This window comes from Nuphar pumila, chromosome 6 (genome assembly GCF_984573655.1).
Source record: "Nuphar pumila chromosome 6, dmNupPumi1.hap1.1, whole genome shotgun sequence".
NCBI lineage: Eukaryota > Viridiplantae > Streptophyta > Magnoliopsida > Nymphaeales > Nymphaeaceae > Nuphar > Nuphar pumila.
In genome coordinates, this window is record NC_143254.1 from 85849494 (window position 1) to 85866774 (window position 17281).

At 37.6% G+C, this 17281-nt stretch overlaps 1 protein-coding gene across 1 annotated transcript; it reads right to left on the reverse strand.

Moving 5' to 3' along the window:
* Nucleotides 1–13523: 13523 nt before the first annotated feature.
* Nucleotides 13524–14816, reverse strand: LOC149835018 (uncharacterized). Its single transcript, XM_090010365.1, has 2 exons — nucleotides 14592–14816; nucleotides 13524–13767 (listed from the first exon to the last, which is right to left on the reverse strand). Exons 1-2 carry the CDS (start codon nucleotides 14811–14813, stop codon nucleotides 13681–13683), a joined length of 309 nt encoding a protein of 102 aa, XP_089866491.1. The 5' UTR covers nucleotides 14814–14816; the 3' UTR covers nucleotides 13524–13680.
* Nucleotides 14817–17281: the final 2465 nt, after the last annotated feature.

Below are 17281 nucleotides of genomic sequence, written 5' to 3' on the forward strand. Positions count from 1 at the left end.
AACTTTATAAAAATTCACCCATGTGTTGGAATCAAACTTATAAAATCAAGTACATATATCACATCTGTACGGTCAGAATTTAAAAATAAAATATAAAAACCCAAAAAGCCTATTTAGCATGCAGTTTAACACCGACTCATTATTTTCTCTCTCTCCATATATATATATATATATATATATATATATATATATATATATATAGGAAAGTGTTACAATGCACAGCGGTTTGGGCATTCTAATAACATTTACAATTAATTTTGGGCTACTATATGCTCTTGAAAATGTCTTTATGTAATTCTTTTATTGGGTTTTTTGTCATTTGCTTAAAAAATATTTTTTAGCATGAAAACTTAATGACAAATCTATCCTTTAAAACATGTGCCCTTTCCCTAATCTCTCTCCCCTTCTTTCAATGGTTTTTCTCTCATGTTCTTTGGCGGCTGACACTACAAGAAAATTGTTATTTAGCAATGGAAAATTGTGACAGAAATAATTCATCGCAACTTTGCGATGGATTAGCGAGAGAAAACTATCTGTTCCTAAAATTAGAATTAGTTGTGGAATTTGAGATGGAAAAAATTTATCGCCAATGTTGTCGCTAATTTGCGACGGACAAATTTCGTCTCACACTCCGTCGCAACTTCGCGATGAATGAGCGACATCATTTTTTCATTGCTACTCCATCGCAAATTTGCAATGGCATTTACGATGAAAATTTTCTTTCGCTAAATTTCTCATAAAACCCTAATGTGATCCCTTTTCTTTTCTCTTTTTTTGTTTCATTATGTCGCCTGTCGCCCTTCACTCCCCGTCTGTCGCTAGGGGTGGCAATTTCTGACACGACCCGCCAACCCGCCTCTTAGGTGGGTTCGGGTTGGGCTTAAGCCAACCCGTTTAATAACCGGGTCGACCCGTGTAACCCATTTATTAAACAGGTCGGGTTCGGGTTGGGGGTATGCCAACCCGGCTGACCCGTTTAATAAACGGGTTAGGCGGGTGGGTCAACCCGCCAACCCGACCCGCCAACCCGTCTGCCCGACCCGTCAACCCGCCAACCCGACCCGCCAACCTGCCAACCCGATCCGTTAACCCGCCAACCTGACCCGCGAACATGAAAACCCGTTTACCCGACCTAACCCATTTATTAAATGGGTTGGCGGGTCGTGTCGGGTTACCTGTATATTAAACGGGTCGGGTTCGTGTTTGCCACAGCCGACCCGTTTAATAAATGGGTCGGGTTCGGGTTGAGGTATGCTGACATGCCAACACGCCAACACGCCAACACGACCCGCCAACCCGACAACCCGACCCGATTGCCACCCCTACCTGTCGCCTATCGTCCGCCGCCCGTTGTTCATCGCCCATCGGTCGTCGCCCATCGCCCACCGCACTCTCCTTCACCTCCTCCTTCTCTCGCCGCCCATCGCATTCTCCTCCACCTCCTCTTTCTCTCGTTGACTGTCGCCCGCCGTATTCTTTTTCATCTCCTCCTCTCGCCGCCCATCGCTCGCCGCACTCTCCTTCACCTCCTCCTTCTCTCATCGCCCGTCAGCCGTTGCACTATCCTTCCCCCACTCCATCTCTTGCCGCCCTCAATGACCCCCTAGCACCGACGTCGCCGTGTGTCGTGTGTCATTGCCGACGTCCCCCAAGCACCGACGCCGCCGTCTGCCATGTGTCGACCACCCCAACGACTCCCAAACAACCTGATTCGTTCACATCGCCTTATGGTCCGACAGGGTCCGAACACGACTGGGCTCTCACCCTCTTCGACGCCCCCTTCCAAGGGACTTGGATCAAGTCTGTCGGTGAAGACGCTTCTACAGACTACAACTCGGTAGGCGAAGCCTACCGATTCTCAAGCTAAGTTATTCCCGGTTCGTTCGCCGTTACTAGGAGAATCATTGTAAGTTTCTTTTCCTCCACTTATTGATATGCTTAAACTCAGCGGGTGGCCTCACCTGACCTGGGGTCGCTAAGCTGAGACGAGTAATCACCTTTAGAGTTCCAGCAAACTTCTGATGCTTCATGTGAGCTGCAGTAATCCACCGCACACAGAGTGCACAACTATGGTAATCTCCCACTTGCCTCACCGTATCGTGTTGTGAGCCTACATTTCAGCCGACGGCACACCGATAAAAAAGGCACTGCAGGTCAATCCTTTGTTTGTGCATTTGTGCTTTGCAGGTGCATAGCTTAGCTAATTGCGCGATGCTTAGTGCTAAGCATCGCATGCGGCTAAAAATGCCATGCAAAAAGAAATAAGAAAAATGCAAAGGCAAAAGCATGCAAATCGGGTAAATACCCATGGTGAGTAAGTGATGCAGGCGCACCACCAATATTTAATTTCTTGGATGCAACACTTTTCTGTTTACGCACTCACTTAGTTGTAGATATCTAGGACTGCTTTGATGGAGTTTGGAGATCATGCTGAGCATGATTTGAATGTATGAAAATAGAAGTGCTCTTATTTTTTGAGTTCGGATTTCATGCTAGTCATAGTAGTAGTTAGCGAGATATTGGAGTGTGTTTGCTATAGTTACATATTTGACAATGTTTTGATATGAATGATTTGAATGTATTGCAATGTTTGATGTGATTGTATTCATGCTTGCATGAAGTTATTTTCAATTCGATTATGCCTTTCATGTGAAATTGTATCATGAAAACATTCTTCAAATGAATGTATTATGTTGATAAATGTAATTTCATCATTTTAAATATCCTTGTGATAAGTGTAAATATGATGTGATGGTTTTGCACATGAAAATACTAAGTTATCAATGTTTGCTTCATAGTTTTTGTGATTAAATGACATCACATATATATATATATATATATATATATATATCAAATCATTATATCCACCATCAATGCATGACAAATTAGATATTTTTTTCATCATAACATTCTTATGATTCGCTTTTAACTAGTGATTAAATAACATCATATATATATATATGATTATGTGTGTGATATATATCAAATCATTATATCCACCATCAATGCATGACAAATTAGATATTTTCTTTATTATAGCATTCTTATGATTCTCTTTTAACTAGTTAGAATAATATTTGTAACATCATAGAACAAAATAGCTACAAACCGTGAATGGATGTATAGTAGGATAGTTGACAATGAGGAATCACTTGAATATATGGATGGTGTTGACATTTTTGTTGAATTTGCAATAGCAAGTGTCAGTACAATGAATCCCACTGGTCGGATCAGGTGCCCCTGCACGATATGTAAGAACAATCGATTTGTAGAACCTCATGGTGTTAGACATCACCTATACAAGAAGAGTTTTTTGAGTGATTATTAGAATTGAATGCTTCATGGTGAAGAATTTTGGAACAATTTTGATGCACGGGTGGATGTGGTGCATGATAATCCATATGTGGATGCCGCAGAACCAGAACTGGGTTCTGCTATGGGTCCTAGTGTTGTACCAACATGAGTAGAGAAAAAAGTAGCAAACGATGCAGCTAGTAGATTTTATGACTTACTTAGAGATGCTGATGAACCACTTTGGAATGGTTGCGAGAGTCATACTATTTTGTCTACAATTCTTCAACTACTAAATTTGAAGTCCAAGTATAAATTGATTCAATCATGTTTTGACTGTCTGTGCTTTATTGTGAAGAATATGTTGCCCAAAGATGAGAAATTACCACAAATTTTTTATCATGCGAAGGTTATGGTCAATGCTTTAGGTATTGGGTAACAAAAGATAAATGTTTGTCCAAATCACTGCATGTTGTATTTCAAAGATCAAGAAAATAACAGATCATGTCTGTCATATGAGCATCCTCAGTTCAAGCAAAAAACAAGAAGCAATGGTAGCACGAGGTTAAAAGAAGTGCCATACAAGTCGCTCTGCTACTTTCCTCTCATCCCCAGATTGCAACGATTGTATATGTCTTCGAGGACAACTAAACACATGAGATGACATGCAAATAAATTTTGACATGATGAAGATAAGATCACACATCCTGTTGATGCAGAAGTTTAAAAGCACTTTGAGCGATGGTAGAGCGATATGGCGATGACTCTACTCAACATTCGCCTTTTGATCTTGCAACATGGGTGACTGCAACCGGTGAACCAAAAAAGGGTCGTGTGTTCAGGTTTGAGAGTAATATGAACACCACACCAATCGTTGTCTTCTCCAACTAGGGCTTTTAGAGTTCTCCCACTAGCACCAACTCTCAATGTCCAATTGACCCTGTTAATTCTTGGAATAGTGTCCGCCAGCTTGTTAAGAACATAATGCATGACTATTTACATGAAGCAATTTTCGACGTTGATCATAATGAGTTGTACAGCTTTTTTTCGAGACAGGAGAACTTCGTCTGTGGGTGCCTGTCAGGTATGAAAGTTTCATGTCATTTATTTCATGTCGTTAGATTTCAAGCTAGTATATGCATGATTTCATCACATATGAGCATGATTTCATCACATATGAGCATGATTTCATTACTATGAAAGTTTTTTACTGCCTTATAATACATATATGCATGATTGAATCACTATGAAAGTTTTTTGACAACCTTAGAACACATATTAGCATGATTTCATCATTATGAAAGTTTTTTGACTGCCTTAGAACATACATATGCATGCTTGAATCACTATGAAAGTTTTTTGACAACCTTAGAACACATATATGCTTGATTGAATCACTATGAGAGTTTTTTTATAATATTAGAACATATATAAGCATGCTTTCATAACAATGAAAGTTTTTTTACTGCCTTATAACACATATATGCATGATTGAATCACTATGAAAGTTTTTTGACAACCTTAGAACACATATTAGCATGATTTCATCATTATGAAAGTTTTTTGACTGCCTTAGAACACATATATGCATGCTTGAATTGCTATAAAAGTTTTTTGACAACCTTAGAACACATATATGCATGATTGAATCACTATGAGAGTTTTTTGACAACCTTAGAACACATATATAAGCATGATTTCATCACTATGAAATTGTTTGACTGCCTTATAACACATATATGCATTATTGAATCACTATGGAAGTTTTTTGACAATCTTAGAACACATATCAGCATGATTGAATCACTATGAATTTTTTTTACTGCCTTATAATACATATATGCATGATTGTGATACAGAACACATTTATTTGACAGCCTTATAACACATATATGCATGCTTGAATCACTATGATATTTTTTTAACAACCTTAAAACACATACCTACATGATTGAATCACTATAAATTTTTTTTATCAGCCTTAGAACACATATCTGAATTCAATTAATGTCCTTCACTTTATTGCTTGCTAGTCTATGTGTAATTCATTCATGTTACTTTGAGTACCTTAGATTAAGTGCATTGCATATAATTTATTTCATTATATTTTGTTTATCAATACTAACCTTTCGGTTTTCTTGTAGGATGCTGGAGATAATCAGTGTAGATAAGCTAATAGAGGCATGGATGAAGGGGCAGATCGAGACAATGAAGAGGATGATGCTCAGAATCTTGAAGATGATTAGATTCATGTGTTGCATTTGTTGCACCTTCTTGTTGTTTCAAAAGAAACTCTTTGTATATGTTCACTTGTAAATAATTAGAACTTGACGAGGATTATAGTAGATCGATAATTTTTTTACCTTGTATCTTGTGTTAAATTTGTTTCAGCTGCTTTGTATTTATATTTCGTATGTGTACTTTATTTTTTATACACAAGATATATAAATTATATAACGAAAAAATTTTGCTCAATATTTATATTTCAAACAAATTTTTTAAATTTTTTGTGATGGATTAGCGACAGATAATATCCATCGCTAATTAGTATCAGCCTCTATTTTAGCGATGGATTAAGAACAGATATTTATCTGTCGCAAAACTAAATCGGCCGATGTTTTGCGATGGATTGTAATTTGTAGTGACGGATGTGTATTTGTCGCAAAATCAAATCTTTGCGGATTAGCGACGACCTCACGATGAATCATGGCATTCACTAATTCATCGTAAATTAGCAACGAAAGTAGCGACAAACATGTTTTGTCGCTAATTAGTGACTAGGAAATTGTGATAAAAGTTATCCGTCGCTAGTTCGTCTTTAAACTGTTCAACGATGGATTTGTGATGGATTAGTGACGGATTACGATACGATCGTCGTTAATCCACATATTTCTTATAGTATAACCCATGATCGTACGTATATCCATTAGAAAATTATTGGAGCATGATCAAGGTCTTAAGCCATTGAAAATTGTTGAAAACTGAGCTTCACATAGACCACCTGCCTACCTGTAGGTTAATTTGTCTGATGAATGCTTTGGGTAGGATTCGATCACCTTTCAAGTAGATTTAAGACAAGGTAGGCACTTTCATTTGTCTATTGAACTCCTCGGCCTAGGCTTGACTTTCATAGTCAACTGCAATGCCTTGCCAAAGTGTATGCTTAAACCAACTTGAAAAAAGGAAAGCAAGAAACCTATATTAGAATAATAATTCTACAATCTGCATCTTCACATTTGTACTTGTATAAAATTGATTATACTGAAAACTGAAAAAATTATACTCATCCTGCTAGAGAAATCTCTCTCTCTCTCTCTCTCTCTCTCTCTCTCTCTCTTTCATTCAAATCAAGACGAGAAAAAGCAAGCCAAAATTGCTCTCAAAATAAAATTTTGACATGTAGATTTGTGAATCAAACATGAAAGCAACTTTTCGTTCACAGATGACCAAGCCACAATACAATCTAAGTTTGGCTTGAGTTTCATGGATCTAAATCTTCTAATGACTACCATACGTTTACACCCTTAAGAGCAAGTTAATCAATATTTTTGACACTATACTATGATGGTTGGTGACCTTGATCATGCTCTGACGATTTTTTGATGGGTATACGATTATGGGTGAGCCGCGATTGAAAGAAAGAGAAAAAGGTTAAAGAAAAGGAAGAATAGATTTGTCATTAAGTTTTCATGCTAAAAAAGTATTTTAAGCAAATACAACAACAACAACAACAACAACGCCTTCATCCCAAACATTTGGGGTCGGCGATATGAACCAAAAAGAAAATCATTTTGGGTCCTCCACATGAATCCTTCTCCTTCAATCATTTCTATCCAATGTCATGTCCTCGGTGAGGTTCAAAGCCTTCATATCCTTTCTTATCATCTCCATTCAAGTCTTCTTAGGCCTACCCCAACCTCTTTTAGCTAATATATTTTCCCATTTCTCCATCCTTCTAACCGAAGCATCATTAGGCCTTTGTCGAATATGCCCAAACCATCATAAACGATTCTTACTCATCTTATTTTCAATGGGTGCAACGCCTACCTTCTTACGTATTTCCTCGTTCCGAATCTTATCTTTTAGTGTCTTTCCACACATCCATCGAAGCATACGCATCTCAGTTACACTCATTTTTTGAAAATGATGTCTCTTGGCAGCCCAATATTCCGTACCATATAGTAAAGCGGGTCTAATTGTCGTCCTATAAAACTTCTCCTTCAACCGCAATGGCATTCTACGATCGCACAATACTCCAGTTGCACTTTTCCATTTCATCCACCCAACCTTAATCCTATGATTTACATCTTCATCAATTTCTCCATTCTTTTGAATGATAGATCCCAAATATTTGAAACAGTCATCCACTGTTATTTCTTGCTTACCAAGCTTCACTACACTCTCATCACTACTTCGTTGCTTACTGAACCAACATTCCATATATTTTGTCTTACTCTTACTCAACGTAAAACCTCTTGCTTCCAAAGTTTGTCTCCATAATTCTAACTTAGCATTAACCCCAGCTCTAGACTCATCAATCAAAACAATATCATCAGCAAACAACATACACCACGCCACATTTTCTTGAATTGATCTCGTAAGTTCATCTAACACTATATAAAAAAGGAAAGGGCTTAATGCAGATCCTTGATGTAACCCAACCGTTATAGGAAAATTGTTTGTCACCTCTCCACAAGTGTGGACATTGGTTACTACTCTTTCGTACATATCTTTAATTATACTAATGTACTTGAGAGAGATACCTTTCTTCATCATTGTCCATCAGAGAACATCCCTAGGTACTCTATCGTATGCCTTCTTCAAATCAATAAAAACCATATGCAAATCTTTGTTCCCCTCTTTATATCTCTCAATAAGTTGTCTAAGAAGATGTATAACTTTCATAGTTGATTTTCCAGGCATAAAACCAAATTGATTCTCTGATATCATGGCAACCTTCCTCAACCTATACTCAATCACCCTCTCCCAAAGTTTCATAGTATGACTCATGAGTTTTATACCACGATAGTTTGTGCAATCTTGTATATCACCCTTATTCTTATAGAGAGGCACCAAAGTACTCTTCCTTCACTCATTAGGCATCTTATTTGTTCGCCAAATCTTATTAAAAATATTTGCCAACCAGACTAAACCTTTCGCACCCAAGCATTTTCAAGCCTCGATAGGTATATCATCCGGGCCAACTGCCTTTCTGGATTGCATTTTCTTCAAAGCCTTTGCAATTTCTTTCTTTTGAATCTTGCGCGTGAAGTCAAGATTCATCTCATGAAAAGGAATGGAGAAGTCTCCAAGATCCTGGGCATGTCTTCCATTAAATAGCTTATCAAAATAATATTTTCATCTCTCCTTAATCTCCTCATCTTTAACTGAAACCATTTGTGTTTCATCTTTGATACATCTAACCATACCCAGATCCCTCGATTTCATAACTCTTATCTTTGCAAGCCTATAAATATCCCTTTCGCCCTCCTTGGTATCCAACTTGTCATAGACCTCCTTATATACCTTATCCCTCGCGTTTCGAACTACTTTTTTAGCTTCCTTCTTTGCTACTATATACTTCTCCAAATTTTCATTATCACGACTCTTACTTAGATTTCTATAACACTCTCTTTTAACCTTAATAGCTAATTTGACATCTTCGTTCCATCATGATGTATCCTTACCTAGCGGTGCACCGCCTTTAGACTCACCCAAAACCTTCTTCGCCACCTTTTACATGCAACCCACTATCTTATTCCACATTGATTCTGCATCCTCCTCGAGACACCAATTAACTTCCTTAGCTACCTGTTCTACAAACATTCATTGTTTAGCTCCTTTCAGTGCCCACCACTTAATTTTAGGATCTATCTTATGTCTATTCCTTTTGTGGTATTTTCTAATTTTAAGATCTAAAATTAAGACTCTATGTTGTGTAGCTACACTTTCTCTCGGTATAACCTTACAATCGATGCAACAACCCCTATCTCTCTTTCTGAGTAAGAAAAAATCTATCTGACTCTTATTAACCTCACTTTTAAATGTTACTAGGTGAGACTCCCTCTTCCTAAACCACGTGTTGGCTAAGATCAAATCATAGGACAAACCAAAATCTAAAATCCTTTCTCCACTTTCGTTTCTTTCTCCTATACCATAGCATCCATGGATACTCTCAAAGTCATCCCTACTAATGCCTACATGTCCATTAAGGTCTCCGCCGATGAAAATCTTTTCTCCATGAGATATCCCTTGTACTACTCTGTCTAAATCTTTCCAAAATTGACGCTTAATGGAATCGTCTAAACCAACTTGAGGTGCTAATAAAATTAATAATATCCATACCTACTACTAATCTAATAAGTATAATCCTATCCCCCTTCTTACAGACCTCAACTACATTATTTATAAACTCACGACTAATAACAATCCCAACTTCATTCCTATTCCTATGTATTCCTGAATACCAAATCTTATATCTCCAAGGTTGTATCACTTTTGCGTTCTCGACAAAAAAAAACTCTAATAGAAAATTGCCAGAAAGCCATTTTTAAGGGGCATAAAGCATCTCAATCCATTGTGAATGTTATATATATATATATATATATATATATATATGTGTGTGTGTGGATCAGCAGCACAACAAAAAATTGTGCAAATCTTAAACTCAGACCATGATGGCATGTCTGATCGAACAATCTTTGTGGCGTCACATGGGTCATTCAGTCTTGGATCGTGCAAATCCGTGTGACGTAACCTACTGGACTGTTCAACAATTTTTTTTCCTTTTCTTTTTTTCCCTCTAAATGGAAAATATTGGTTGTTGGGGCCAACAGGCAACATGGTATCTTTTTATGTATTAAAAAGAACATGGAAAATAACTTTTTCTGTCTTAAATAAGGCCCAAGCAAATCGGTTCACCTAAAACGAAGTGAGTCTTTGCAACTTGTCTGCAGAAATTTATAGTTTCAACCGTGTGGGATCAATTGCAAGTTGTTTGTAGGAATCGATCAGTAGCTTAGTTCTAGCTTGCACGTTTAAACAAGTAAATACAGGGATACTGTTTGGTCATGGGATACCTATCGTATCGGCAGAAAATCGATATGTTTCACCTCTGAATTGGCTATTTTTTAAAAAATGTAAAAAAATACTTAAATTTATTTTTTAATATTATTTTCAGCTATTAGAAAGTGAAAACATGATTTGGAACCTATTTTCTACTAAATAAACTATGAAGATCACATCTGTAGGGTATGATCCGCATAAAAAAAAAAAATTAAAAATAGCATTTTCAGCTCATTATGACAAGCTCCTCTGCCACATGGGGCTGTTGTTTTGGTAGGAGTCCACCTAAACCCAGCTTGCCTTTCCAAAAAAAAACTAGCAATAGATGGATGTTTAGGTTGAGATATGATAATCAAGGAGCCTCAACCTTCCCACAGAAGTTGCCTATAAACAAAAAGAAAAAAGAAAAGAAAATATGATTAGTGTAAAGATATTCAAGGACATTTGAGTTCACAAAACATATATTCCTTACATGTTAATATATAAGGGACGAGCCCAAAAATGAGGCCCATATGTTAGGTGTCTTTACAAGATGGTATGCACTTCTCAAGTAATTGAGACGAGTTTCTTAAACATTTGGTAATTCAGCTTATGGTTTCGGATACAAGTTTTGTATCGGTATCTAATATTAGTATGATTAATACGTGATACACTAGGCTGTATCCACACAACTATCGGTTTCTCAAGTAATTGAGACGAGTTTCTGCAACTATTGTTTGAACAACTGACAACACAGGATAGGAACTTGGCCTTTCCCCTTGAGTTAGGGTTGTCAATGGGTTGGGTTTGTATCAGATACCCGACCCGACTCGAACAGGATATGCTGTTATGAGCATAACAAACGCTGGCCTGAATGTTATTCGGTTCAACCAGAACCTCACTCAATCGAATAACATGTGGATCAGGTTTACTATAATTTTTGTTGGATATCTGACCCGTCCGACCCGACTGACGCATTTTTTTTTAATATTTTAATGTAAAAAATATAAATTCTAAATACCCTCTAAATTATGTTGGTCTGGTTTGAGATTCAGTTTTCTTTGCCCAACATAACCCAAACCCAAATCCAAATCCAAACCTGAGTGCTTGTTATTTGAGCAGGGTTGGGTCCAACCTGGTAGCCTACTCATTGACAACCCTTCTGGCTTAAGCCTTCGAGCAATGGTTCCACGTGCACACGAATGTGTACTCAAACACAAACGGGTCAATTGATCCCAATATCGTCTGTACACTGAGAGGTTGTCTGAAACGGGAGACAAAACCAGCTCGGGGATGTCCCCGGTCCTTGGGGGCGAGTTCTGCGTTTGCAATGGCCGTCTCTAGGGATAAAAAGGCCCCAGGAGGGGCTAGTTTGTCCCGAAATAATGGAATGCCAGAGTCGAACCTGTTTGCAAACGCCCCTTAAAGATGGTGATCATGGAGTACGGATCCCATCCTTTGGCATAGGATGGGTTTCATCCTACATTAAATCCTTGCCGTCCAATCAATGGTAATTAAGAATATTGCTCAACATTTTCACATTGATGTGAACGGGCGGGATCCTTTGTGGATAGGGGTATCAACGGGTGGGGTTTGGTTCGTACCCAGGTGGAACCAGACTCAAACCAGATTTGAGATGATGCTATTGGGTCTGGACCCGGGATCTGATCAGACCCACAATAAGAAAAATCATACCCAGATCCTATATGAACTACATGAACCAGACCCGGACCATACTCGGTAAAATAATATTTTTTATCATTATTACATTGAAAATTTGTGGATCTTAATCGGAACTTGGGACGGACATGGAATTGGTGGTACAAAATTTCACAAACCATGCCCGACTCCATGTATTAATTGGACTCTTCGTGTCCAACCCAGATTCTAATCTGATCTTATTTATCACCACCCTATAGGGTTTGGTATGGGACCCCTATTTGTGGGTGATCATGCGTCATCCTCTAGCTTGCCAGCAAAATGTGAAAAAAAAAAACACTGCGTTGGAGAATAATCAAAATCAGCATTAATTTGTTTAACATGAAAGAACAGAAAAAGAAAAGACCTGAAATTGCAGAAAGTGGTGCTACCAAAAAGAAAATAACACTGCTTTGAATGCTCTTTCTGATCTTACTTTAATGATCCGTATCCAGAAAAAAGTGTCAGATTCGGATCGATCCAAGGTCCCACTAAACCTGATCTGTTTGCACCCCTACATGGAAGTGCCAACAAAACCGGTGCCTTTTCTAGCTCCCTTTGTTTACTTCCAGAAGGGTTGCCTTGCCTTGTATATCTAAAACATTTTTGTGTCCATGGGTATCTTTTCCTTTGCATCCAAAATCCAAATACTTCCTATACTTTAACACTTCAAGAACCATGGTTTGTGTTTGGGATATGGGTGAAGCTGGGCCCAGAATTCAGGGAACTTGGACCAGCTTTTCTCACCCTTTGACCTTCCCTACTTTTCATTTCCACAATGGAAAAAGAAGAGCTTGATCAATTGTAGTTTCTTCCACTTTATGGGATTGGTTTCTTCCAATTCCTTTGCAGTATTCTTGTCGTTTTTGTTTTTCTGGAAAAAAATTGGCTACAAACGACTGCACCGTACCTTCTAGTAGTAATCAGAAGTTTTTTACAGTTTTTATTTTAAGGCCCTATGTATATGTAATATGACACGGTTTATTAGAGACAAAACATGTTATGATTCAGTTACAAATGGGCTTAGGAAGTGCTAGGCCTTTTAAACCCATCTCAGTTAATGGGTTGGGCTTGTCAGGCCCTGTGCATTTTCACTACAACAGAGCAGTAGATTAGCGACGACCACCTTCCGTCGCTAATCCGTCGCTAATCCGTCGCTAACCATGTTAGCGACGGATTAGCGACAACGCGGCGACAGTATGCTTACGTCGCGAATATTTCGACGCTAACTGGCGACGGAATAATTCCGTCGCCAAGTCCGTCGCTAATTGCGACGGAATAACGAGCGCTATATTCCGTCGCCAATCCGCCGGTACTAAACGGCGACCACGGCGTGGCGACGGATTTAATTCCGTCGCTAGATTAATATGAATAGCGACAGAATCATCCGTCGCTAATCCGTCGCAAAAACGAAAAAAAATCAAAAAAAATTTATTTAAAAATTAATTACGGAGAACTGTACAATTTATATTTCCTGTACAATTTATATTTCCTGTAAATAAAAAACAAACCACACAAAAAAATTCATATAACAAGTATCTATAATAATTAATCGTTCCACCTTAAAACTAAGAAGTTTAATTATTTACAATTCAACAATTACAATTAGGAAAAATAAAAAAAATAGAACTTCTTCAACACAGTCCTCTAATCATCGCCAAGATTTTGTGCGTCTTCTTGTTCATCGTCTTTATCTGTCCCTTCAGCTCCACTACCCTGATTATCGCTAGCAGCCTACACAAGAAAAGAACAGTCAGTATTGATAAACAAAATATAATGAAATAAATTACACACTATATGTGATTCTATCATGTGCTCATGTGTGATCTAAGGCAATAAAAAAACTCTATATGTGATTCTATCATGCTCATATGTGTGCTAAGGCAGTCAAAAAATTGAATATGTGATTATAGCATGTTCATATGTGTTCTAAGGCATATAAAAAAACTCTATATGTGATTCTACCATGCTCAGATGTGCTTTAAGGCAAGCAAAAAACTATATATGTGATTCGATCATGCTCGTATGTGTGCTAAGGCAGTAAAAAAATTGAATATGTGAATATAGCATGCTCATATGTGCTCTAAGGCAGGCAAAGCCAAAAATTTTATATGTGATTCTATCATAAATGATATATAACATGTTCATATGTGTTCTAAGGCAGTTAAAAAACTCTATATGTTATTATAGCATGTTCATATGTGTGCTAAGGCAGTCAAAAAACAGAATATGTGATTATAATATGCTCATATGTGTTCTTAGGCAGTAAAAAAACTGAATATGTGATTATAGCATGCTTATGTGTTCTAATGCAATCAAAAAAACTTTATATGTGATTCTATCATGCTCATATGTGCTCTAAGACAGACAAAAAGTTAAATATATATATATATGTGATTCTATCATGCTCATATGTGTGCTAAGGCAGTAAAAAAATTGAATATGTGATTATAGCATGTTCATATGTGTTCTAAGGCATCTAGAAAAACTCTATATGTGATTCTACCATGCTCAGATGTGCTTTAAGATAGTCAAAAAAACTATATATGTGATTATACCTGAGAGGGACCTGGAATCGAAGATCCCCTATCCTGAACAGCGGCCTTGATCTCATTTCGGAGAAAGGGGGCGACGGTGTATTGGAAGTAGTTATTCAGTGATTTATTAATGATCTCGCGTACATCATCACCGGAAAGAATAGTCGGCTGCTTGGAGCTTATGTCGGCGCAAGAAGTTGGTGAGCCGTAACTGGAAGAACCAATAACTGGTGAAGTGTTCATATTACTCCCAAACCCGAACACGCGACCTTTTTTGGGTTCACCTGCTGCAGTCACCCATGCTGTAGGATCAAATGATGGATGCTGAGTAGCGTCTTCACCATATCGCTCTACCATTTGTTGCTCATATGACTCCTACAAAATAATGTTTAAAGTATTCATTAATAATTAATGATAACATTATGATGACTTGCATATATATTGCAATGATTATTAATAGAATTAATACATACCGTTGTCGTTCTCGCCTTCTCTGATACGAAGACTCCCGTGGTCTTCCGTTTATGTGTTTCTACAAACACATCCTTATATGGTACACTGCCTCCTTTTTCTGCTTCCTGCGAAGTTAAATGACAAAAGATTTAGTACACAAATTTGCAACTATACTTATAAAATTAATATTATATATTGATGAGTTACCATTTTCTTTAGGTGGCTCCCAAATGTCTTAGATCCACCTGTGTGTAGATGGGCTTCGGGCATCTTCGATCGATTTTGTGAAGCCTTCGCAGAGCGATTTTTAAATGCATCTCCCGCCCACATATCGCACATTTCATCCCAGTAATCTCTCCTGATAGTAATAGGACCATGGCCCTTCCACAGTAATGGATCATCTACTACGCCAGATGCTTTTTTTGCTGCAGTCTTCATAGTGTGCAGCATGTCTGCAAATCGATTGGCAGCCACCTTCTGCCACACCTTCCTTGCATCATTTTCTTCCACCGTAGTTGCAAAGCGATTCGAAGCCTACAAATATTTTCAGAAAGTTAGTAGACATTGCTTAAATAAATTAAATATGAAACACATTAACTATGAGGAACAACTGTATACCATGAATGAGGACCACAATCTGTCTAATACCTCCTTTGGGTACTCTTTCCATTGAGCAACTGGTCCTGGTAGATGTTGAAGAAGTGAATTCCTAATCTCCCGTACTACTTCTTGTGGCTCAAACCTCGTGCTGCACATGAATTGTTACACAGTAAATATCAATATAAAATATTTAAAAGATATGCAATAATTGAAAACAAAATACTTACGGTCGATTATCGATATACACTATTCGAATGAGTCTTCTTGTGCCAGCCTGTGAAGACCCTGTTTCCTGTGTTGGCTGTTGACTTGTGCGATCAACTGGTGTAGGTGGGTCGTATACAGGCGCAACATCATCTGTAAAAAAATACACACCAAGTTCTCAGAATGTGCATTTGAACTAATCAAGCATCTAATTAGTTATATGATATACCTATCACAGGAGCCCGTGAAGATGAAGGTTGAGCCTGGCTACTACTGGATGAGCGACCACTATAACCTCCACGAACCATATTCTAACAAATAACATATGTCATACAATACATTCAAATAATTCACATCAAGTATTACAATGCATTCAAGTCATTCACATCAAGCATTGCAATGCATTCAAATAATTCAAATCATTGACATCAAGTATTGCACTAATTCAAATCATTCGTTAATTGCATAAATTATAATACATTCAGATAAATTACAATGCATTCGAATCATTCGTATCAAGTATTACAATACATTGAAATAAAATTTTTAATCATTCACACCAAGTATTGCAATACAACTCACATCAAGTATTACAATGCATTTAAATAGAGGTTTGTAGTATAAGATTTTTTTCACTAGCTTGAGAATTCTTCCTCGTCACTAGTTTGACTTTCTTCTTCTTCTTCTTCTTCTTCTTCTTCTTCTTCTTCTTCTTCTTCTTCATTGTTTGCCCATCCACTTGGTACATCATTTGGATCACATTCCTCTATGAATGTTTCATCAGCTAATGGAGATATGACATGCATATCATGCGCAACATCGTGACCATAAGCGAAGTCACAGACATCATCTGATTGATAGTAATCACTGTCTTCAGCTAACTCATCTTCTTGTAACTGATCATACTCGGGGTATAGTTTGGATTTCACCTTGCAAACTGCCCACCATTCATTTCTATCTGACTTTTTTATACTCGGATATGAAGTATAATAAACTTGTTGAGCTTGCGAGGCTAATATGAATGGTTCATATGTTCCAAACCTGGATTTATGATTCACCTCCACAATGCCTGAAGCTTTGTCGAGTCTTGTTGCAGTTGGATCAAACCAATGACACTTGAATACCGTAACCCTGTTATTCATGCCTAAGTAAGTCAACTCCATTATTTCCTCTATAACACCGTAGTAATCATGTTCATTTTCACCGTAGCTGCTACCCTTGACACACACGCCACTATTTATCGTTGATTTGTTTATACCGTAGTCTTTTATATGGAATCGATAACCATTTACGATATACCCGTTGTAGCATTGCACAACTTTGGTCGGACCATTTTCTAAATCACATATTCCTTGATCTTTAACATCACCATGGCGAACCTACGCACAGACATAAACAATTATTGTGATCACGATCAATTAAGTAACTTAGTGTTGTTTATAAGTACAAAATTT

What these genes read in the sequence shown, in the direction of transcription:
- LOC149835018 (XM_090010365.1), bottom strand. Translation starts at nt 14,813, where the DNA reads ATGAACACTTCACCAGTTATTGGTTCTTCCAGTTACGGCTCACCAACT. An exon ending in CGATTCCAGGTCCCTCTCAG is followed by an intron (nt 13,768 to 14,591) that starts GTATAATCACAT and finishes TTTCTTGTGTAG; the next exon opens with GCTGCTAGCGATAATCAGGG.